The sequence below is a fragment of the Pinus tabuliformis genome, chromosome Q, assembly GCF_031772625.1.
Source record: "Pinus tabuliformis cultivar Carrire ecotype Pingquan chromosome Q, CPIR1, whole genome shotgun sequence".
In the NCBI taxonomy this organism is placed as follows: Eukaryota; Viridiplantae; Streptophyta; class Pinopsida; order Pinales; family Pinaceae; genus Pinus; species Pinus tabuliformis.
Genome location: NC_142296.1, coordinates 621,028,954 through 621,054,950, shown reverse-complemented (window position 1 = coordinate 621,054,950; position 25,997 = coordinate 621,028,954). Strand labels below are relative to the sequence as shown.

Below are 25,997 nucleotides of genomic sequence, written 5' to 3'. Positions count from 1 at the left end.
TCATCGGCCAATCAGGTTTTGTAGAACTTGAAGAGAAATCCTTTCCACATCCTATTTACCTTCCACTGTAAAATGATCAGACTGTTGTCAAAGAGAGCTATCGTGGAGACCGAGGATCACATGTACCCCATCCTGTCCATGAGATTTGGTTGAACTAAAAATCAGTCCAACCTTTTTGCAATGTGTTCGATACCAACCTTGCAGTTCCTCCAAGTCAACACAATGGGCCTTGGACATATATCCAACATAGAGCTTGTATATATAATTTTTGTTGTACATATTGAATTAAAAAAATAAATTAAAATAAATTATAAAATATATCAAAGAAAATATCATTTTTATTATATATATAACTTTATGTATTATAAATGTTTTAATAAAATTATATATATATATATATATATATATATATATATATATATATATATATATATATATATATATATATATATATATATATAGTGAGATGTTAAATTTATATGTATTATAAATAATATTACAAAGATTTATCATATATCTATCTTAACTCTAAATCCACAAAGTGTTGAGGGGTCAAATTTATACATGTGTAAATATTTCTCAAGTTATATATTCAAAAAGAAGGGATCAAATTTCTACATGTGTAAACATTTCTTAAGTTATATACTCAAGAAGAAGAGGTTTACATCTTTAGTGATTTGATTTCTTTTGATACTTGGTATATTTATAACTAAAATGGATCTTCACTAGTTTAATAGAAATTAACTTAGATCCATTTTAATCTTAGATATATGAAACATGCAAAAGAATCAAATCTCTAATTAAAATATTTTCTCAAATTTTACACTCAAAAAATAATTTATACCTTTACAAATATGATCACTCTAAATATTTAATAAATTTAACTTTAAAATGAATATAAATTGAATATAAAACTTTTCCATTTAAATATTTAAACCAATACTCTTTCAATTTTTGTTACAACCCCTTTTTTTTCTCTCTTTTTAATAATAATAAAATATTTCTCGAAAATATTAGAAACTTCATTATTTCTTAATTTATTTAAATATATATATATATTCTTTACTATTAAAGATATTATAATAAACTTTAACTTTATATATATATATATATATATATATATATATATATATTCATTCCAAGTTAGAAAAAGTCCAAAGTTCTTTAAATTTACATACCACATAGAGGGAAAAAGCATCTATTTATCTTTTTCTTTAACACGAGATGTACATATATATATATATATATATATATATATTCTTTACTATTAAGATATTATAATAAGTTTTAACTTTATATTTTTAATATATAAAAAATTAAAATAAAATTCCAAGCAGGGAAAAACATTTATTTATCTTTTGCTTTAATATGGATGTGTCTCCGCTTTTAAAAACTTTCACATGTTTCCTCAGAGTGCCAAATTCATGAACGCATTTTCCCTCTGATCCTCTTTGTGTGGAAACCCTTAGCTTCTGCAATTAACCCCGAGCCTCTCAACTCTAGGAAAACTCCAAGTCATGCAATAGATTTCATATAATCTCAGCCACTGAAACACGCCGCTCCCATTGAACCTTTTATATTCATACCATTCTCAACCAGTCTCGCATTCAAATCCCGGCGAGCGAGTGTGCCACTTCCTCTGTGTTATATCCAGCTAAGATGATGCAGATGTTAGGTTTTTGAACCCCGACAAGGTCGAGTAAGTAGAAATAAGTGGATCTCTCTCCAGCAAATCCAACAACTCCCACTGTCGCGGCTCCAACTAGCCCGCCATGCCTTGAGGCTAGTCTACTGCAATGATAAGGGGGCAAGTTTAGAATGTACCCCGAGGCCGTCACCACTCTACAGCTTGTGAAAGGGCCTCTCGGTGTTGTTTATGTCTACGGTCGGGCACGTCAAGGGAAGAGCTTCATTTTAAACTATGTTAGTCGTGAAAATATTTTGTGGAAGATCTTTGTTTTTTTTGGTAAAGACATAGTAATATCTTTCATTAAATATGAAAAATAATAGTGGGTTTACTGTGGCATACTCTGAAGAAATAATAGGCTATGGTGTAGAAGTTAGGTCATTTGAGATGAGTGTAGTTGATGCAAGCTAAAACCCTTTCCTAATTTAATGCCTGAATGCAGAGCCACCGTGGCTCTCAACCTGGCCAAAACCCCTTTCTAATTTAACGCCTGAATGCAGAGTCACTATGACTCTGAACCTAGTCCCTTCAAAGGGGTGTGAAACCTCTGGGGGAATCCTTTATGTCCCGCTCCAACTTACTTCCTAGGGATTTAGCACAGAGTTGTTTGAACCTCCTGCAATCATCTTATTAATGTGAGCAACTCGAAATGGAAGATGGGACTGAGCAGGACCAACGCACAAATTTAAGGCTATAAAAAATGGATTGCTAGAATCTATGTACTTTCGACTCTGATTTCATTTGATTCAAGGTTACAATAGCTACGGATTCGAACTTTCCCAGTGTTTATTCAATGGAAGTAATTTTGAAAATCATTTCGGAAGTTGAATCCTTGTACTTTAGGCTCTTATTTGATTCGATTCAAGGTTGCAATACCTACAGATTTTCACTTTCCCAATGTTTATTTAATGGTGTTTTGAGAGAATTTTTGAAACTCATTTTAGAAATTGAAACCCTGTAGTGAAATGTCACAAGCATTTATGTATGGATCTTGCAAAGGTTGCATGTTATATTAGGGCCTTTACATGTAATATGATAAAGAATTGGGATTATGAGGATTGTTCAAATGGAAGGTGAGTTAAAGAGCCTACGAACGTCAATGTTTACCTCCCTTCTGCCTTTAGCCGCACTACAAACTCGAGATTTGTTATCTCTAGTGTCAAAAATGATCTCCCTTGCAAAGAAATTTGAAGCTGCGCATGGCAAGTATGTATCTTTGTCCACAAGGTCACCATAAGAAGATGAAATAGGAGTGTATCCTAAGAATTTTGGATAATGGACCCTGAGCCCGTCGCCACTCTACAGCTCGGGAAAGGGCCTCTCGATGTTGTTTTTGTCTGCGATCGGGCATGTCAAGGGAAGAGCTTCATTTTAAATTAGGTTAGTCAGGAAAATATTTTGTGGAAGATCTTTGTTTTTTTGCTCGTAAAGACAATAATATCTTTTATTAAATTTGAAAAATAATAGTGTGTTTACTGTGGCATACTCTGGAGAAATAACAGGCTATGGTGTAGAAGTTAGGGCATTTGAGATGAGTGTAGTTGATGCAATCTAAAACCCCTTTCTAATTTAATGCCCGAATGCAAAGCCACTGTGGCTCTGAACCTGGCCAAAACCCCTTTCTAATTTAATGCCCGAATGCAGAGTCACCGTGGCTCTGAACCTGGTCTCCCTTCAAAGGGGTGGGAAACCTCCCAGGGAATCCTTTATGTCCCTCTCCAACTTGCTGCCAAGGGATTTAACATAGTTGTTAGAACCTCCTACAATAATCTTATTTATGTGAGCAACTCGAAATGGAGGATAGGACTGAGCAAAACCAACACACAAATTTAAGGCTATTAAAGATGGATTGCTAGAATCTATGTACTATCGACTCTGATTTCATTTGATTCAAGGTTACAATAGCTACAGATTCGCACTTTCCCAGTGTTTATTCAAAGTAAGAAATTTTGAATATCATTTCAAAAGTTGAATCCTTGTACTTTAGACTCTGATTTGATTCGTTTCAAGGTTGCAATACCTATAGATTTTCACTTTCCCAATGTTTATTTAATGGCGTTTTGAGAGTAATTTTGAAAATCATTTTAGAAATTGAAACCCTATAGTGAAATATCACAAGCATTTATGTATGGATCTTGCAAAGGTTGCATGTTGGACTAGGGCCTTCACATGTAATATGATAAAGAACTGGGATTACGAGGATTGTTCAAATTGAAGGCGAGTTAAAGAGCCTGCGAACATCAATGTTTACCTCCCTTCTACCTTTAGCCGCACTACAAACCCTAGATTTGTTATCTCTAGTGTCAAAAATGATCTCCCTTGCAAAGAAATTTGAAGTTGCGCATGGAAAGTATGTATCTTTGACCACATGGTCACCATAAGAAGATGAAATGGGAGTGTATCCTGAGAATGTTGGAGAATGGACCCTGAGCCCGTCGCCACTCTATAGCTCGTGAAAGGGCCTCTTGATGTTGTTTTTGTCTGCGGTCGGGCACGTTAAGGGAAGAGCTTCATTTTAAATTAGGTTATTCGTGAAAATATTTTGTGGAAGATCTTTGTTTTTTTGTTGGTAAAGATAGTAATATCTTTTATTAAATTTGAAAAATAATAGTGTGTTTACTGTGGCATACTCTGGAGAAATAACAGGCCATGGTGTAGAAGTTAGGGCATTTGAGATGAGTGCAGTTGATGTAAGCTAAAACCCTTTCTAATTTAATGCTCGAATGTAGAGCCACCGTGGCTCTGAACCTGGCCAAAAGCCCTTTCTAATTTAATGCCCGAATGCAAAGTCACCGTGGCTCTGAACCTGGTCTCCCTTCAAAGGGGTGGGAAACCTCCCAGGCAATCCTTTATGTCCCTCTCCAACTTACTGCCAGGGGATTTAACACAGAGTTATTCGAACCTCCTGCAATTATCTTATTAATGTGATCAACTCGAAATAGAAGATGGGACTGAGCAGAACCAACACACAAATTTAAGGCTATAAAAGATGGATTGCTAGAATCTATGTACTTTCGACTCTGATTTTATTTGATTCAAGGTTACAATAGCTACAGATTCGCACTTTCCTAATGTTTATTCAATGGAAGTAATTTTGAAAATCATTTCAGAAGTTGAATCCCTGTACTTTAGGCTCTGATTTGATTTGTTTCAAGTTTGCAATACTTACATATTTGCACTTTCCCAATGTTTATTTAATGGCGTTTTGAGAGCAATTTTGAAAATCATTTTAGAATTTGAAACCCTATAGTGAAATATCACAAGAATTTATGTATGGATCTTGCAAAGGTTACATGTTGGACTAGGGCCTTTACATGTAATATGATAAAAAATTGGGATTAGGGGGATTGTTCAAATTGAAGGCGAGTTAAAGAGCTTGCAAACGTCAATGTTTATCTCCCTTCTGCCTTTAGCCGCACTACAAACCCGAGATTTGTTATCTCTAGTGTCAAAAATGATCTCCCTTGTAAAGAAATTTTAATTTGTGCATGGCAAGTACATATCTTTGTCCACAGGGTCACCATAAGAAGACAAAATAGGAGTGTATCCAGAGAACGCTGGAAAAAAATACGATTTAAAAAAAAAAAAATCAACAATTGTAAGAATTTAAGGAGACTGAACAATCGAAAACCATTGAATGGCTATGATGTGACTCAGAGTAGTATGCATTATGCAGCGTCGATTTCCAGAAAGATCAAAGAAGCAGGTAATGGACGGAAGTGTTGAAAATTTCTAGTGGAAGATAGTGAGATGGTAGGGAGGAGGGCAATCAGAATAGTAGAACAATGACGTTGTCCAACAATTCAGCAAATCGGTCAAATCATGACAGAATTCTCAATGGAACTTTTATGTCCCTCCCCCTCACTCAAAGGCATTTTTACTTATTTCTTTCATATTTAAGATAAACTTAGACCAGGGATGCCTAGATTAGGTGTTGGATGGAAGAACTAGTCAACTTCTCGATTGGTATGTGATGACTAGGCTACTATTTATAATTCCAAATATTTTCAAGGGAAGTGTAATAGAACCGAGGCCTACATTGTGATTAACAACCATAATTTAGATATGTGGGGTTTTAGCTTGATATCAAAAAGCTGGTTTCCAATCAAAGTCCCTTATGATTGGGAAAATTTGGGAATGAAAACCCTAGGCATCAAAGCCGGCTGTGATGGTTTATTTCTAGTGGCCCAATATGACTTGACTTTGTATGTTCTCAATCCTCAAGAAACATGATACAAATGTGAAATGGATATTGTAAGCAGATCCTTGGTTTCACACAAATAACGTTATTTACATAGAGAATAAGGGTAAGCATGTATGTATATAAACAGATAAAAGTATTTTATTTTCATTTACATGAAGAGCTATTATATTCATATTTTTATTTTTAAAATTATATATATAATTTTTGTATTTTGGGTTTTTTGTTTTTTTAAGTGGTTAATAGACTCCGGAGATTTGTCATTGCTATATCCATGAAATATTTGTATCATCTAGATCCACTCAAGGGATCAATTTTTACATGCTCAACCATGACGCCTCACCTAAAAGTGTAGAGAATTGAACCCATAACCTCTCAATAGCAAAAATGCTTTAAACCAATTGAAATTTAAATTAAAATTTATTATATTTACAAACAAATATTTTAATTTTTAACTTTTTATATATTTTTTATTTCACTTAATTTTACTATATAAATTTTTTATTGTAATTAAATAATAAACAATTTATATTTGAATTAAATTTAAAAAAAAAAAAATAGTCCAATTATTTTAACCTATTTAATTCAAACTATATGAAAATGTTTCTTAACAATTTGAATTATTTAAGGTCTTATACCTGCATAACTACTTCAACTTCAATAATTTAAAATGTTACAGTCAAACCTAACACTCAAACTTCAACAATACAATATAATATAATTAAATGACTTTTATCTATTTAATTCAAAAGATACGGAAATATTTCTTAACATCTCAATTATTTATGTCCTTATGCCCACACAGCTATTTCAACTTCAATAATTTTACAACCAAACTTAACTTGGAAATCAACTTAATCTTGGACCTGAAGTGCTCCTCCCTTAGCGTTCGAGTCATCCGCGGAATTTCTTACGAAGTTCGCAACAGGATATGTTGTTCCTGCATTGTTGATGCAAACTTTTCCCTTGTTGCACTTCTTTGTTTTGCTCTCCCTAGATGCCTGAGTTCAGAAATTCCTTAGGATTCATTCCATTAAATTTGAAAGCAAATGATGGACTTTACTGTTAATCTTGAACTTAAATTTTAAATTTTAAATGATACGATGTAAATGAATTTAAATTTTAATGCGATGCTCAGAGCATTTTCAATAAAAACTTTGTAAATGAAATCCTAAGTCGCTTTAATTAGCCTTTGGGTCATCCACGGAATTTCTTACGAAGTTCGCAACAGGATATGTTGTTCCTGCATTGTTGTTGCAAACTCTTCCCTTGCTACACTTCTTTGTTCTTCTCTCCCTAGATGCCTGAGTTCAGAAATCCTTAGGATTCATTACATTAAATTTGAGAGCAAATGATGGACTTTTCTGTTAATCTTGAACTTAAATTTTAAATTTTAAATGATATGACGTAAATGAATTTAAATTTTAATGTGATGCTCTGAGCATTTTCGATAAAAACTTTGTAAATGAAATCCTAAGTCACTTTAATATGTTCCTTTGAGAGAGTAGCAAAACTCATTCCTCTGTGTTGGTGAAATTAATCTATTCTATCATGCCGAAGCGTATTCATAAAATCTAAGGTATGTGTACGTCTTGGTGAAAATAAACTGCTAACTTATGTTAAGTCACTCTTAGTTTTGCTATTTCCTTTTTTATTTTAGCTAACTTTTGTTAGGATTAGATATGCTCTATTTCAAGCTTATTAACATTTCTATTTTTATTGCTTACCCAATTTTCCTTCTGAGGTAGTATATCATGCTTTCTTCTTGTTCTTTATATAGTTTCTCTTTTAAGTAGCCCACTTCATATGAGAGGGAATTCCCCAATGAATTTAACATTGCTAAAAATGTCTTTTTTTTATAGCCAAAATGCTTGATTCTAATGTATTTCTCTTTGGTTCTAAACAATCATAGGGCATACATGGTTTATGTGTTATATTAACAATATTCTACTCCATAATCCATTTGTTTCTTTCAATCAATTGTAGTTTGGATTTTTTACTTATGTTACGTGTTGCCAGGATTTCCTTCATATGAGAGTTGTGTCCTTGGGAACTTTTGGCCTTAGAGAATGGATTCTTGCATCTCCTTTACCTCATTGATAATGATATGCCCGTACATGACCTTTTGCTGTTGTTTTTTGTAGAAACTCATATCAGATTGCTAATAGTATATAAGCAATCAATGAATTCATAAGAATTTATTTGTGCCTCAGTTTGCATCAAAGGCCTTAGGAAAATATACAAATGGATTGAAATTTAGAAAACAATCCTCCTAAGGAAAGGGGCAATTTGTTTTTTTTCACTTGTCCCTTATCTTTTTTGATGCAAAATTGCACTGCACTTTTTCAATTAACATGTTTTTACTATTTTACAAATTGTAGTTAGCTAAACTATTAAAGACACTTCATTATATGGATGGGGTTGCAATCAAATCTACTTAAGTGCATATTGTAAGATTATGCCATATCCTATTTTTTTCATTAGAACCAAATTGATAATGCCTATTCTTATCATTTGTGTGCTCTGTAGAGCTCTTGATATGCCTATTTCTGTTTACGTGATTTTTTCTTGGCCTTGTTCATGCATAAGGTGGGGAATTTTGTACTTGTAAGGATATTTTTTTTTGTTATTAGCTCTCTGATGTAAATGGATTAATCTTTCATAATGTACATGAATTAATCCCTTCTTTTCTATGTATCAAACAGGGAACTATATACAACTCTTTATTAGTGTAAGGCTAAGAGGTAACTCCACAAATTGAATTGTGATTTTTCATTAAGGCTGATCATATTGGATCTGCATGTGTGGGTGAGTTCACTTCTTTTGGGCTGAATTTAGTGTGTGTGTATATATATATAGATATTATCTAGCAAAAGATACACCAAAATTATGAGATTTAAAATCTCTCGAAATTAAGTTATTGGCATGTTTGTGTTGCAAGGGTTTTCATTGTTTTATTATTTTGGGTCCTACTTTAATGTAAATCCAACTGTGGTGTTTTCAACCATTCCATTTAAGAGTATCATTTTCAATATACTGAGATTTGTCACTGCTTTTGTAAAGTTCTTTTATTAAATTTATTTGGAGAGTGATTTTGATATAATTTCAGTTGTTGTGATTTTAATTTGGATGTATTTTAATTTTTACTATTAATTCAAAATTTGTGTTGTAATTAATAATAAAATAAAATTAATCAAAATTGCAAGTTATTGATTTTTTATTTTAATTTTAATTGTTTTATTATTTTGTTTAACGAAATTTTTTTTAATCGCTAATATTTTTATTGCCATTTTTATTGTGAATCTAAATACAGTTTCATTAACTGTAAAAATAGAATTATTTTTAAAATTGATTGGCCAATTAGTCTTGGAAAAAAAATTAAAAACAATTTCTTTGATGGCAAGCACTGAAGTGGTTCCTAATGCTTAATGATCAAAATGTTTGCTTTCTTCAACTTTCATTCCAAATTCCCCTACTCCTATCTTCTTTCCTTTGCACCTCTTCGTGCAATTGCTAGTTAGCTTGTTGTGTGAGTCATGCTACATGGGTATGACATTAGCGATAGACATATAAGTATACTCTGGAATTACTAGAAGAACAATCATAAGATTTATCTTGTCAAACAGAATGGTTGTTTTGTGTTGGGCATCGGATTCCCCCACAACATGTTTTGGCGCTCAAAGCCCAGGTTTTGGTTAAAAATATTATAAGACTCTGCGAATTGCGGGCGCAGAGCACGAAGTATAGGTTGAGTCATAGAGTTGTCCACCCTAAGTTTTGTAATGTAATGTAATGTCATGTCAGCCTACCCATGGTTCGCGGACCATGGGATTGTATAAATAGAGTGAGGCTCTAAGTTGTAAAGATAGACCATGGGATTGTATAAATAGAGTGAGGCTCTAAGTTGTAAATATAGCTAAGGAATAAGAGATAGAGGAATACGAATGGTTCGAGTATAGAGGAAGAGTCTAAGTGTATTGGGTCATAGTAGTAGGAAGAGGCTCTACAGCTGAGTGTGGAGAGGTCTAGTAGAGTCCGTAGACCCCTATAGCTGAGTGCACAAGGCAGTGTTGAGTCTGTAACCTTGAACAAAGAATAATAAAGAGAAGTTGATTCCAAATTCGGTGCATCTGCTTGTGTATTTCATTCTTTACATTTATACTATTTTGTTTATCGCGCGCACTTATATGATTGCTAGATATACTATTAATTATCACTAGTCTTACATAGATAAGTTAAGAAATCGGGTAATAACATATTAAATAGTAAGGAACTTGGGTGTAACACAGATCGTGCCCCGAGTAGGGTTGCGTGAAGGCAGCATCATAGGTTGCGAGGGACTAATAGATGCATGTAGCGACGTGCGCGCAGGGTAAAACTATGGACCGCCAGAACCTCATCAGACATCCCTAGGGTGTGGAAACCTAGTTCTAACACCCTCCCATACTACTTTGGCTTAGACCTCAGTCCGCGCTCCATGGACTATTGCAGAAAGGGCTAGTAGTATTAGGATTTGTTTGGCTAAATCACCTCTGAACCTAGGTCAAGCCCATACAAGCCAACAAATGGTTCCGTTGTTGGGACCGAGATCTACATAAGAGATGTCTGATGTCGTGCCACTGGAATCCAACAAAGAAAGAAATTGAAGAGTGGTTGGACAAGAAGATTCATGAGTTCACGGCGCAGGAAAACAGAAATTTGCGAGTATCTAAGGAACAGTGATTGGAGCGCTACTTGTATATGGAAATCCACGGAATTTTCTTTGCATCCTTTCCTTTTGAGTTGTATGAGTGGATCACGAAGCTAGCAGATAGTCAGGAAAGGTGTAGGCTCAACAAACCAATCGTGTGGACTCCAGAATTAGTGCACAGACTAGAAGCATCAGGAGATAAGATCACGTGAGCTATGGCCCATTGGCTCGACCAAATTATAGGAGGATTTATCACTGAGTTTGCAGTAGATATGACCGTCAGCTACAGTGATGCGGAGCGACGCTTCCTCAAAGAACCAAGAGGTAAGTATATTAAATCTTTGAACACTTGGATTAAGATGCTATTGTGTGAAAAGTGGGTGATGCGAATAAATTAATGTTTGGAGCGACGCAAAGTGGGAAGATATACAGAAGCAGAGGTAGTGAAGAATTAGAAACCAGTCCTTTAATTTCAGCCTCGCGGGAAAGCGAGGAAGAGCTCGCAAAAGTTTCTCCGAGAAGCGCGGTCAGTTTGATAAGGCAACGAATTCCGCACTTACAACCTCCAACTACACCACCACTCATCTCACCCCCATCACCTCCATCTCCACCCACCCCACCTTTTCCACCACCACAATTTAGTATGGCGAGTGCGATCAAAATATCGGTGTTGAGAGGAGTAGGGAATGAAGATCCGCACCAGTTCTGGTTCATAGTAAGGGTGGTATGGGAAGCACAAGGAGTCGTGGATGACAATATCAAAAAGGCTACGTTGGTTAGCGTGATGTAGGATTGCGTGTTAACATGGTACATCAAGCATTATAATGATCATCGAAATGCAGGAATCGCAGAAATCCAGACCACGCTGAACAGGGAATTTAGCAGGCCAAAGTCAGAGACACAATCAATTATTGGGTTTAAGGAGATCGCGATGCTCCCAGGCGAGACTCCCTGGGATCTGGACCAAAGAATGAAGTGTATGATGCGCGAAGCCAATATGACTTTGATGGATGGACAACATTGCGCATGGTTTGTAGCAACACTAACGCCGCACTTAAGGACGGCGCTATCACAACAAAAACTTTCCACCTAGGCCGAAGATTTGGAGATGGCAATGAGATTGCATGATACCCCTATACAAGACCCTGGACTGGGAGTCCAACAAGTCCACGCGCAACTGCAAAATCTGTGTTTGGAGATGCAGAGTTTGAAACAAGACAGGACACCTCGGCCGGAGGCACGCGAGGAGGTATGGCGCATAAAATGAAAAGGCCAAGAGCATGACAAGGACCACTGTCCAGTGTTCGCAAATTACTTGGCAAGAGGAGGGCCGATGCCGTTAAGACCTAAGGCACAGGCAGGACCAAGCGCAGCTCCTGCATTATGGTGCACAATCTGTTAGATAGGAGGAAAGCACACTACAGATAATTGTCATTTATTATAAAAGTATACGTAGACGTCCCAACAATTGTTTTGTAATTTCTGCAGGTCGGTAGGCCATGATGAACGCACCTGCAGAAGCTACGAACTAATGATGGATCAGACTCCTGCCTAGAGGATGCAGACCGAAACGCGAACCCTCGACCCAAATGGAGGAATGGCGTGCGTTGGATTTCAGGGGTGCGGTTGAGGTCGAGGTGGAATGGGACCAGGAAGGGGTCATGGACAACTAATTTGTTACAATTGCATAGGGCTAGAGCACTATGCCCGCGATTGTACAAACCCAACAAGGATGCGCGGAAAAGGGATACTCCAGCCCCCTCCGACTCAGAATTTGTAGATGATGAGGTCTGAGCCACGCGAAGAAGACTCGAATGTAAACATGATGCTCAAGAGCGGTATGACCATTGGCGATGATAAAGGGAAGTAGTCAGAAGAAAGTGCGTGGGTTCGTAAGGCTCCTACATAGGAACCTGAATTTGATTTAGAACACGCGAAGGAGACATTCATGGAAGCTAAAAAGAGCTTCACGAAGGCCTCCACTTCAAGTAGTAAGGATCAACTAGAACCAGGGATGGATCCTTCAGTGCTCACTACCTTTCTAGAGACATGCATGAAAATTCTACACGACAACAAGGTAGTAAAAGGACTACAAAAACTTATGACTAGGTGTGCGAGGTTAGGAGAACCGCGCGTGGTCTGGAAACTTGGAAAGCATGCATTACGGACAAGAAGGGAAATGAGGTTGACTGCGCAAATTAGCTAGTATGAAATGGATCAGGTAATCCTGGATCTCGGATCCCACATTAATGTACTACCAAAACAAACATGGGAACACATGGGCAGACCCGCGCTCTAGTGGTCTCCTATTTAGTTATGAGTGGCAAACCAACAGAAGATCTTGCCCATGGGAAGATTGCAAGGGGTAGCAGTAGATATTGAAGGTGCAAGCACGTAGGTGGATTTTGAAGTGATAGAGATTGTCGATGACAATAATCCCTATCCCATGCTACTAGGGATAGACTAGGCCACCGATATGAATGGAGTCATAAATCTGAAGAAGCGCAAAAAGATCTTTGAAAGAAAGTCACTTTGCATAGTAGTACCACTAGATCCAGCTGAAGGAGCGCGATACACTGAACTGGTACATGGCGATGATAGTGATGACGATCTCGATTATATTTACAAGATAACTGTGTGAGAACAGGATTGGATGAATCCGACTACAGATGGAATAATTTCGTGGGAGTGTGAAAGCTCCTGCACTTCAAATTCAGACGAAGAAGTAGAGTGATGGCAGAATTGGCTGCATGAAGTAACAACGCTTAATTGCAACATGATGGTTCGATCATTGCGCTGCGTGAAAACAGAGGCAAGGGATCTGCCTACATATGATGGGTTGATAGCGATGGATGAATTCTTGAACGAATTTGAAAGCACGGTACCAGAACAATAGCGGTTCAATGCTCTGAAGTGGGCACTGCACGCAACGCCCACACGATGGTAGGGTACGCATCAAGGATGTTTTGAGGACTGGCGCGGATGTAAAAGGATGATGCGCCTATGCTTTGGAGAACCCCAACTCAAAACGAGAGCCAGTCACCAGAGATTGAACAACTTGCGCACCCACCTTTCTCGATGGATACAGACATATGTTGTACATCCCGCACAAGTACACACCACTCCCATAATAGAGAATTAGAACAAAACGCAGCAACAAGAAATGTGACGTGCGATACCAATTATTCACGGAGAAGCATTCGATAGGGTGTGCGAAGTACTAAACATGGTTCACTAGGCAAAACACACTGATTGGGACCTGTGTGTACCAATGGCTCGATGGGCCTATAAGACCATGTGCAAAACCCTGACCACGGAAATGATTCCAAAGGTGCGGAACAGAGTAGAGACCATAATTTCTAAAGAGAATGCAAAGAGGAATCCACACGTAATAGCTCCCGCAGATGTGACAATGCACGAAGACCAGGACAAAGAAATCACACAGCTACGCGAGGTCAAACACATAAGGATTTAGGAAGCCATTCAACGAGGGAACCTTAGACTTCACGAACTCGAAAAAGACTCGGTACGACTGAGGAATAAAAGCATTTTGATAGATGCAGAGGTCAAAAGGCTGGAAAACGAGATCAAGCAAGCATGTCTCGTCAATAAACCAAGGTTGACAAGGCAAGGTGCGGAAGATCATACCACTGAATTAGAAGACTGTCGCTGAGAATTTATGACTCTGCTGCCCACCAAATGTAGCAATTAGGGGAGCGCACTACATACGATAGAATGCGCAGTGCGGGCTGTCGCGAGGGCAATTCAAGTTTTTCCGTGGACTTTACTGGAAGGCAAGTTGAAGTTTCGCACAGGTGGTGCGACCACCTGACTAACCGTAGGAAGCATAGTCTCAGCGTTCCAGGTAGTTGAAAGAGAGTGCGGGACTATAAAAGAGTCTGTTTGGGAGCTGTGCGATAAGGGAGGTGCGCACAGAATCAACATGTCACAAGGCTCGCATCCGTGCACGGGGGGATGCACTGCTGCATGGATAGGTTAGGAAGTGGCTGTTGGTGTCACTATTCATGACGAGATGTCTGATTTAAGGCCAAATGTAGTGGGTGATGGGAATTTAAGATGCGAATTAAGGGCAAGATTTGGGACAATCTGCCGCCAAGAAAGCATTGATGGCCCAGAATTAGGGGGAACGATCGAATTTGAATTCATAAGTCGCTATAAAACTCCAGGGGCTAGCCACAAGACAACATTTGTTCACGTGAGATTTGAGCAGTTGATTGGAGCCCAGAGTGTTGAGCATCGAGCGATATTTTAGCCTCGAAGTTCGTGAACAACTACATACAGTTCAAACAAGATGGCAGCTACTAGGAGAGGTTTGGGAATTGTAGAAGGAACTGTCGACGAGGCTACGTAGAACCCCATGGTACACAATGTTCCCAAAGATACTGGGGACGTTCCAGAAATCTCGAAATCACCTCAGACGCCGAGACCCAAAAAGTATAAGCAGGTAGCGGGACCAATCCGCATATCCCCTAGGAATCTGTGGTTCAGTAAGCTCTCAATGGAAGAAAAGGGCAAGAATGTCACCATTGAGTCAGATGACGAGGAGGAGGACTTACAGGCTCTGATTGCCGAGGTTGAAGAGGAAGAAGAAGTGGAGGCAGACATCCAACCAATGCGCTCTACAGCAAAATTGCTCGAGTATGTCCCTCCACGAAAGGCGAAAGTGAAGGTACCAAAGGATCTGGATGCAACGAAGAGTGCAATCCAAACCCTGCTCCTCCTCGACAGAATTATCTTTGAAGGTCTGCTCCTAGGATGTGTACCTAGCCTAAAATTCAAATATTGGGACCTCATGGACAATGAGAAGTTCCCACACTTAGAGAGAGAGAGAGCCTAATGAAACAGACTACGGAGGGGTCGGTGATCACATTACAGCTGCGAAAATGGTTGCATGGTGTGGAGAAGGCCAGGTTGCTGCATCTACTGTGGATACCACACTTTCACCGCACGCCCATCACCATTTTTGTCATAAGGCAGCTACTTTTCCTGGTGTATGATGGGTACTTATGGCTGGAGGAGCCTATTCCCATCACGGTGGATCTCATCCACAGAATTTCTCGGCTTCCTTGTAAGGGAAAGGACCCTGCGATGATAACAGGAAAAAGCGACAATTTGGCTCACACGGAAGCCATGAAGAAAAAATATAAGCTCGAGAAGAAAAAGAGGGGTTACGCCATCAACAGTATCAAAGATAAAGGGGTGTGCGTAGCCACCCAACTCTTGGCCGGGAAGGTAATGAGAAAATGTCATGGAGATGAAGTACCAGCGTCGGTAGTTGCGTTGGCCAAGCAATGCGCAGAGGGGGTCCAATTCAACTGGGTTGAGTTCCTCTGCGAGGAATTCTTGAACAACTGCAAAGAAGCCCAGGAGTAGAGCAAGACCTTCCACTATGCGTGGTTGCTCTTATCCATTTTGCTGGTAACGGGAGAACTGCCAGAGGACAATCAGTTCCTGAGCATTGAGCATGACATATTAGAGGCCGCAAAGTACACATCGCTCTAGGGTACCAAGGACGCAAAGCAAATTTGCGATACAAATATTTTCTGGGTGCTCATGGAGGCGAGCGTCTAGATGTGGATTAATAGGAGGTTGCGCCTGTCCCCCACAGTTTACAACAGTCTGCGGAGCTTTGCAGGCTTCAAGGCAGACATGAACAATGTTTACATCAAGGCACGAAAGGATCCGCTGCAGTAGTGGACCAAGCTCCCCTTCATCGCCACTAATGAAGCAATTTTCACAGTGTTAGAATCATGGCCTCCCGAGTGGCACGCACCAGATTTGGCGGAGTTGGACAGAACAATAGCACAGAAAAGAAAGGATGAGGCCAAGCTATGCATCACACAACTGGCCGAGAAGAGGCGCAGTAAACAAGCGGCATTAGAGGTAAGGGCAGTCCGCGAGGCATCACAGGCAGCCGCGGAGCAGGCAAAGGCCGCCGAAGTAGCAGCAGCAACACAGACAATAGGGGCCATAACAATGTAGGAATAGGAGGGCCAGGAATTGTCTACAGGATAGGAGGTAGAGGACAGAGACCTTTCTGAAGAAGGCACAGACACAGGCACAACTTCCACCCAACTCGAAAGGTCACGTGTCACAGAGAGATCGGGTCCATGGAAAAAGGTCAAGGCCTCCAAATTGACCATCGACCTGATCACGTTAATGGAAGTTGACCTCTATGACATCGACGAGACGGTTCGCGATGTCACCAAGGAAGCGCTCGAAGAAGTCATGTCGGAGTAGCAGACTGTGTTGGGGGCCCTAAGGGCGCAACTGCAGGAACTACAGGTGCGACCCCCACAGGAAAGATCCGTAGCCACCTATGTCACAACAGACACATCAATAGTAGAGCAGATGCTACGTGCAAGGATGGCCAATACCATAGTACTACCGAAAGGGGCGGTAGCAGTAGAGAATGAGATAGACAGAGCCACGGTTGGCAGGATTAAGGGACTTGGCCTCAATTTGGCTGCCCTTCACGAGACGCGCTATACCAACTGCAGGATGGAATAACAATAGAGCTCCGCACCAGGGAGGGCCATGCGATTCAAGTGATGAGTGAGCAAAATATCAAAATTGAACAACTCAGCCTACAACGTGACGAACTGGTGTCACAAAACCAGTAGTTAGTACAGATAGTGGATGAAGTGTGCTGACATTTCCTAGAGTTGTCCATCGCCATGGACCTGTGAACAGAAGTGCGGATCCACTGTTTGGCAAGTGAAGTCTGAAACACGTGCGAGGAAACAACGCGAGTGTAGTTGGAGCCGAATCTCCAGATTACCGAGTTGTGACTGAAGGCGCAACCTTCCACTCCCCTGGAAGTTCGAGAGCAACGTGTTAGCACTATCCAAATAGGGTTGGAATAAATTAGACGGGCAGTGCAAGAGTATACCAGTATGTTGGACCAAGCCTTTGGCATCCTCACATCCTTGCAGGAGGACCCCAACATACAATGCATGGAAACAGAGGCGTGCGAACTTCAGGGGTAGTACGATAGTGACCGAGGAACTGCGCAAATAGTCGTCTTCACTCAACAGCTCGCAAAGATGCAGCAAGCAAGGGCACTGAAAGAGCAGGTGGATGCCGAAAGACAGAAAGAGGCACTTCTCAAAGTGCGCATCCAGCCATGGATAGAGGAGGCCTTCACCATTACGGCAGATATCGATGGCAAGCTCGCACGGATGCAGGATCTCTACGCACTAAGGCAGGGATTTGATCCTCACAAAGAAGCATCGAAAGAGCACATGTAGCAGGTCCAGCAAACCGCAGAGCAATGTGTAGCGGACCTCCGAGCAGTGCGAGACCAGTTGGAGGGACTCCATGCCAAGATCTCTGTGTCGACAGAGTGACTCGAGGGCGAGTCACGATGTTTGTGTTGGGGGCTTGTTGGGCATCGGATCCTCCCACAACATGTTTTAGGGCTCAAATCCCAGGTTTTGGTCAAAAGTATTGTAAGACTCTGCGAATTGCGGGCGCAGAGTGCGAAGTATAGGTTGAGTCATAGGGTTATCCGCTCTAAGTTTTGTGATGTCATGTCAGCCTACCTATGGTCCGCGGACTATGGCATTGTATAAATAGAGTGAGGCTCTAAGTTGTAAAGATAGTTAAGGAATAAGATATGGAGGAATACGAATGGTTCGAGCATAGAGGAAGAGTCTAAGTGTATTGGGTCGTAGTAGTAGGAAGAGGCTCTGCAGCTGAGTGTGTAGAGGCCTAGTAGAGTCCGCAGCTGAGTGCGCAGACCCCTACAGCTGAGTGCGTAGAGGACTAGTAGAGTCCGCAGCTGAGTGCGCAGACCCCTGCAGCTGAATGTGTAGGGCGGTGTCGAGTCTGTAACCTTGAACAAAGAATAATAAAAAGAATTTGATTCCAAATTCGATGCATCCGCTTGTGTATTGCATTTTTTACATTTATACTGTTTTGTTTATTGCGCGCACTTATATGATTGCTGGATATACTATTAATTATCATTAGTCTTACACAGATAAGTTAAGCAATCGGGTAATAACATATTAAATAGTAAGGAACTTGGGTTTAACACGGATCATGCCCCGAGTAGGGCTACGCGAAGGTAGCATCACAGGTTGTGAGGGACTAATAGATGCGCGTAGCGACGTGCGTGTAAGGTCAAACCGTGGACTATCAGAACCTCATCAGACATCCCCAAGGTGCAGAAACCTGGTTCTAGCACCCTCCCATACTACTTCGGGTGAGATCTCAGTTCGTGTTCCGCGGACTGTTGCCGAAAGGGCCAGTAGTACCGAGATTTGCTTAGCTAAATCACCTCTAAACCTGGGTCAGGCCCATACAAGCCAACATTTGGCCTTGTTTCAAGTAAAATTATCTTTGTTATTCATAGACTCAGTAGATAAAGAAAAGACTGTGTGTGAGCCTGTATATAGGGTAAATGCAAATAGTTATTTGATGTTATTTCATAGACTCAGTGGATAAAGAGAAGACTGTGTGTGACCCTGTAGATAGGGTAAATGCAAACTGTTATTTGTTGTTATTTCATAGACCCAGTGGATAAAGAGAAGACTGTGTGTGACCCTGTAGATAGGATGAATGCGAATAGTTACTTCTGTTATTTCATAAACTTAGAAGATAAGTATAGACCATGTGTAACCCTGAAGATTGGGTAAGATGTGAGTAGTTGTTTTCTGTTTCTGAACAAGAATCTTAAAAACCTCAGTAGGGAAAAATAAAGACCGTGAGTAAACTTCGAAAGGTAGCCTGTAGAAAAGAAACAGGTAGGCTCGAAGACATTAAGAATTTAAATCACCCTATAATAGGGCAAAGCTGAAATAACATTCTACAGAACATTATACTCATTAAACTAAGTAAACTAAGGTGCATGGAAATTCTACTTTAACAATCCACGGTGCATAAATCGAACAGACGTGAATAACTTTGTATAGAAATATCAATGTATAACACTGGATGCTAGGATGTTGCAAGTCAACAAAAAAAAACGCCATAGTAAAAGTCCTAAACCGAAATTGTCGTTAGAGAATTCTAGAATTCCAAAACAATAGTGGAATACGGTTACGAATCCCAAGCAAAGGAAAACCTTGAGCATACAAGCATAGTTGTAGTCAATATTCAGAAAGGAAATAACTATATATATATATATATGAAAATTGATGAACAATCAAGTTTATATCCGAAAACACAAGCACAACCCAGAACCTCCAAATCGAGGGTTTCTTCATATGTCATTAAACTTACAATGCCTAACCCCCAAATCTTACATTAAACACTTTATAAGTAAAAGCAGGAAATTACAAGCTAGAACATAAACAATGCGGGCCACAACCTCTTAGTTACAAAAATCTGGCTCTGGGCCCTTAAATATTTACACAGTCCAAGTAACTGCTATTGAAATTACACAGTCTGAATTCATTTAACAGAGGATAAATCTAAAAACCCTTTTCCAGAATTAACCTAAATCCCTCCGTAACTGCTCATGCATACCCGATGATTCCTTGCTTATAGATTGTGGGGTCCGGTAGATTGGGCAAGGGCTCCAAAAGCTTCAACAAATGAGCATGAAAAGCCCTGGCGAAACCTAGAGAGGCAAAGCAACAAAAATTAAGTATTAAGCTTAAAAATTAAAGGAAAAAGGGAAAGAGGAAGACGAATTGCAGAGAACTGTAGCTAGCTAAGGGAGCGGAAACACATACCTGACCGAGCGATAATAACCCACCAACAGCACCCGAAAGCAAGAACATCAACGATGGATGATCTACGGAACAGAGGAAGGCCCTCAGACTCCATGGCAAAGTAACTAAGATCCAGAAATAAACGTGACACAGAGGGAAGGCATGAACAGACAAAGTCATTCACCTGAGAGGCATCTCAACAGAGAGCCGAAGCCTAACCCTCTGCGTGGAAAATAAAATGATTTTCTTTGGGTGGTTTAAAGTTATTAGGTTTAATAAAATTTTGAAATAACATAGTTTAATTTATAAATAAAATGATTTTTTTAAATATTTTTTATTAATTTTGTTTAAATTTAAATAACAAAAAATGATAATCTCGTTCAAAATAATATCATTTTATTTTTAAGAAAAACAATATTTTATTTTTTTAGTTAGATTATATCTTTCAAATTTACAATCAGCATAAAAATAACACAGATGGATAAGCTAGGGACACGCAAAAAGAAAAAAGAGAAAAAATTCATCTTTACTGGACCTTGAGGTTATTTAAATTATATAAATTAGACTCGTGGATATATGAATAATAAAAAAATTTATATTCCCCGGAGAAAATGCATGTTATGATTCATCTCAATTTTAAAGGCAAATATTAAAGTAGAGTTACTAGCATTGATGCTCATACTAAATCTTAATCTTTCTAGTCTATTCTTTTTTGGATGTTTGGATGAGCTATGTTATGATTGATCCCAATTTTAAAAGCAAGTCATAATGCAGAGTTATTAACATTGATACTAATACTAAATCTTATTATCTTTCTCATTTATTTTTTTTAGATAACCCAAATGGGTGAAGCGTAATCTTGGGTGCAAGCAGAAGAAAAAGAAATAGAAATAATTCTGAAATTGGAATTTTTTTTTTTCAATTCTATTTTTGCCAAAATATCTAAAAAAAAAAACAAAAACAACAACCAGAAAGAAGAAAAGAAGAGAATTTATGAAAATGACTTGATTTTTAATAAAAATTATTGATTTTTCTTTCTATAAATTATCAATTTTCTATATGTATCAATTTTTCTTTTTATAAAATATCAATTTCCTATATATCAATTTTCTTTTTATAAAATATCAATTTCCTATATATCAATTTTTCCTTTTTATAAAATATCAATTTCCTATATGTGCATTTATGTAGTAGGAAAAGATTTTACATAAATAAATTTTGAAATTATTTTAGATTTAAATTTAAAAATAACATTTTGAAATTATTTTAAATTTAAATTTAAAAATAACATAATTTTTAAGAAGAAGAAATGAGTGTAGATTTTTTTGAGAGAATTTTATAGCGAAAGTTTTTAATTATTCAGAAAAAATAAAGCAAAGATGGAAAAAAATGTTTACCGTATATTATCCAAAACAATATCTACAAAACTTTTTATATGAAATTCGAATTGGGTAACTATGTAATTAAGAAGCCATTGCTAGATGACTGCGATTTTTATGGCATCAGTGTTACGAGGTAATATGAGCATCACATGCACCTAAATTTTCAGAAGAGTACAGTGATACTGAGATATATAAAGTGGTTATGAATCGTAGACAAGAGAGTATCGATTCATTTATTTAATTCATACTAGCGTATGGCAAACAACACCAGAGAAACTGGTCGCCAACATATATTCTACTTCTTCCTATCGGTACTGACCCAACATTCTTCAAAGCTTATTTATATATAAATATAAATATATAAATATATATATATATATATATATATATATTTTTGATCGGTCACTTGTCGCTGCTACGATTCTTCTGGGCTTCATTCAGCAATTTTACAAGTTCCTGCAGCGATATTCCAGTTGTCCCCATGTCCGTGGTAGTCGAAGACTTCATACAAAGGAAAGGCAACCAAAGTCAGTTACAGTGCAGAAAAATAAATTGGCGATGATTTTCAATTTAAATCACAAGACTGTGTACTAATAATAGACATGATGGTAGTAAATTAATAATGGGTTAAAGTGATTTTTAATACATGATGGTAGTAAATTAGTAATGGGTTAAAGTGATTTTTAATAGATAATTGTGTTTAGAGGTGTATTTTGCAGTTTTGTATGTTGGTGTTGGTGTTGTGTAAGTACTTTGTATTTTTAATAAAATTATTAAAATAATAAAATTTAATGCTTATTTAAAATAAAAATGAAAATAACTATATAAATAAAAAAATCTACAATAAAATTGAATACAAAAAGTTTAAAATCTTTCTCCAAAATCTTTTAATTTCTTTTTATTAAATATTTATAAAATAAATCTTTAAAAGGAAAAACCATATAATATAGATGTATAAAAATATTTAATGACATAAATGTTTCCACGTCAAAGTTGTAATATTTGAAAATATTAATTTTGTTATAAAACTATGTAAGAAAAATCTAATATTAACATTAGAAGATTAATATCAATACAAGCTTATGTCTATAATTTTGTTATCATGCTATGTAAAAAAACATCTAATATTAATATTAAAAAATTAATATAAATACAAGCTTATATCCATCTTTACGAGGATCTATCGAGAGGGATCAAATATCTTGAAATACAAATCTCAGTTATTATGAAAATAGACTTGATTCCTCTTAAAACTTGATAGATCTAAAGTTAAAATAAATCTATGTTAGTAAATAAAATAGAAAATTAGTAAATTAATTATTAGATTTACATGACCCTACATAACTAATAATTAATTATAAGATTAAAAAATAATAATAATAAATTATTAATTAATTAATTTATTACATGATGCTTTTAATATTTAACGGGATATATACTTACTTTACGCTCTGCTTTGAAGACTGCATTTAGAGCTGTGTTGTGAACCATGGCAGCTTTTAGCAGGCCTGTCACCTGTACCCAAATATTAACACAAAAATGGTTATTTGTTTTAAGGTACCTAATACCAATCTGTGAGTGCCATGAGTGAGAAAAGGTGCTATAACAAAATTGAATACCTCGTTGGGGCCAACTGTGACATTCTGCTCTTCCAGTTCCGTCGGCTCCTTCACATCGAGTTTATTCCACAACTGAACTATTGTGGCAGTGGAACCAGATGGAATTACACTTAAGTCGTCTGTGATGAAAAAGTGGACAGTCTTCTTCACATATCCCGTAGGACGTACTGAATCTTTGGTGGCTGCGAGTGGGTTGTCCTCCAACTTCACTTCACGGCTTATCCTATTGCCGCAGGAGGAACAGTTTACAGTCCCACTTTGGGTGCTGAGACCGTGTGTACCGCCGTAATTCGTTGTAGAGGGGCACACATAATACTTGGAAGCTGGAGCTGGAGTAGAAGATTTAATGTTCAATGTGTCACTGGTGTAGGTTGCGGAGAAAACCTTTGGGTCTAACAAAACCGCTTTGTCACCTTTCATGAACGACGGAGAGAGACTCTCCACGCTCTTATAAAGATTTGTGATGCAGCAAACTTTTGTGTCATCCTTCTCCTTATTATCCTTGGACACCAGCGCCTGCTTGGCAATGGCCCCAGTTGGCAGTACGAGAAAACTGAATAGCAGATCAACAAAATCCTTCCCTGCTTCTGCGTACATTATCTTGCCACTTCTCTTACTGACCATCAGTTTTATGGTGATGGAATTAGCAGCCTTAGGCTTGGCCGTAGTTGCAGACTGGTCAGCTGCCATGGCAATTCTCTGCTGCTTCTATGCTGCTGTCTGATGATATCTGTGACGATGTTAAAACTGCAATTAGTCATGAATTTAAAGAAGAAGCCCACCAAAAGCAGAATAAAGTTTCCAATCGGCACGTCAAATTATTACAGTTATTCGTTACCCATAATGATCGGCATATAAATCGAACAATCGAACGTGCCTTCACGGAAATTTATATTGCATCGACTTAGCAGCCTTACGACCCGCCGTGACAAGAATATTGTTTCTGATCAGCAAATCAGTTTAGTAGGTTACCCCAGCTTTTTTTTTGGTTTATCAAGTTGTCTGTGATCTACCAAATTTGACTTGTGGTTTGAGGAGCGACATTTAATATGTTGAAGTTATTATTTGGGATTTCATTTTGACTGGATATTTAATATGTTTGGTTCTCTTAACACACGGCACAACCACCACAAGATTGTAATAATAAGACTTACACCAAATTATAAAAGTTATTTGGTAGGTATATAGTACTTTTTTCGCTAGAATATATTTAGTATCAAATTTACTTTAAATTAAATAGGAAAATAAGAATTTATTGAAAGTGTATTTTATATCAAATTTACTTAAAATTAAATAGGAAAATAAGAATTTATTGAAAGTATATATATATATATATATATATATATATATATATATATATATATATATATATATATATATATATATATATATATATATATATATATATTCCAGTGGGAAACTACCATAATTTAGTTGTCAAAGCAGTGAAGACAACTATTAAGGAGTAGTCTTTAAGTGAGATTTTATGGAGTTTCTAACTGATTTCTAGATAGAATCCCATTAAATTTATGATTTCAATAAATCCTTGCGGCATTGTAGGAAATAAAAGAGAAAACTTTCCAAAAAGTTATTACTAGTTATTACTAGTTGAAGTTATTATTTGGGATTTCATTTTGACTGGATATTTAATATGTTTGGTTCTCTTAACACACGGCACAACCACCACAAGATTGTAATAATAAGACTTACACCAAATTATAAAAGTTATTTGGTAGGTATATAGTACTTTTTTCGCTAGAATATATTTAATATCAAATTTACTTGAAATTAAATAGGAAAATAGGAATTTATTGAAAGTGTATTTTATATCAAATTTACTTAAAATTAAATAGGAAAATAAGAATTTATTGAAAGTATATATATATATATATATATATATATATATATATATATATATATATATATATATATATTCCAGTGGGAAACTACCATAATTTAGTTGTCAAAGCAGTGAAGACAACTATTAAGGAGTAGTCTTTAAGTGAGATTTTTTGGAGTTTCTAACTGATTTCTAGATAGAATCCCGTTAAATTTATGATTTCAATAAATCCTTGCGGCATTGTAGGAAATAAAAGGGAAAACTTTCCAAAAAGTTATTACTAGTTATTCACAACTATTACTAGTTATTGGCCAATATAACATGACTAATCACTCTTATTTAAGAAAAATCATGCCACCTGAAATGACCCTTAAGATATATGTTTGAATGATATGATTTCAATGTTTAAAAAAGAAATCAGCGTTTGTTAGATAGTGGGAAACCTATCATAACTTAGTTGGTTTGTGGGCACAACGATCACTTGCTAATATCCACCAATGCAAGCTTACTCATCACTCTTATTCAAGAAAAACCATGCCACATGGAATAACCTGCTAGTGGCCCTGATCTTAGACCATTAACATATTACATTATATTTAGAAAACACAAACCCTTAATTAAAAAAAATAATTTTAAAACATACTCCATACCATTTTTTCAAAAATTTTAAAATAAACATTTATTTATATATTTAAAATTTAGTTTAAATAATAAGAAGTGAAATTTCATTAATAACTCTGGAAAACAATTAAAGTGGGCAGAGAGACATATCAAGTGGACAATCCTGATAGGAATTTATCCATTGTTACTTCTGAATTAAGTTTCGAACCTGGTTCTGTCCTTTTGATTGTACGATATTCCTACTGCTGAATCTCCACGCCACACCCTAAGGTGT

The 25,997-nt window shown here is 37.2% G+C and overlaps 1 protein-coding gene and 1 long non-coding RNA gene across 3 annotated transcripts; both read right to left on the bottom strand.

The window, feature by feature from the left end:
• Positions 1 to 19,768: 19,768 nt before the first annotated feature.
• LOC149220978 (uncharacterized) lies at positions 19,769 to 20,494 on the bottom strand. 2 transcript variants are annotated; one of them, XR_016248801.1, is made up of 3 exons: positions 20,446 to 20,494; positions 20,283 to 20,344; positions 19,769 to 20,167 (listed from the first exon to the last, which is right to left on the bottom strand). It is a non-coding gene; the product is annotated as an uncharacterized LOC149220978 (long non-coding RNA). The 2 variants fall into 2 exon arrangements; XR_016248800.1 differs by having other exon boundaries at positions 20,283 to 20,494.
• Positions 20,495 to 22,012: 1,518 nt separating this feature from the next.
• Positions 22,013 to 24,004, bottom strand: LOC149220977 (uncharacterized). Its single transcript, XM_089382881.1, has 3 exons — positions 23,263 to 24,004; positions 23,087 to 23,158; positions 22,013 to 22,144 (listed from the first exon to the last, which is right to left on the bottom strand). Exons 1-3 carry the CDS (start codon positions 23,950 to 23,952, stop codon positions 22,046 to 22,048), a joined length of 861 nt encoding a protein of 286 aa, XP_089239007.1. The 5' UTR covers positions 23,953 to 24,004; the 3' UTR covers positions 22,013 to 22,045.
• Positions 24,005 to 25,997: the final 1,993 nt, after the last annotated feature.

Coding starts and splice junctions, on each gene's coding strand:
- LOC149220977 (XM_089382881.1), bottom strand. CDS start 23,952: ATGGCAGCTGACCAGTCTGCAACTACGGCCAAGCCTAAGGCTGCTAAT. Junction 23,159..23,262: donor TCACAGTTGGCCCCAACGAG/GTATTCAATTTT, acceptor ATTTGGGTACAG/GTGACAGGCCTGCTAAAAGC. Junction 22,145..23,086: donor TCTTCAAAGCAGAGCGTAAA/GTAAGTATATAT, acceptor CTTTGTATGAAG/TCTTCGACTACCACGGACAT.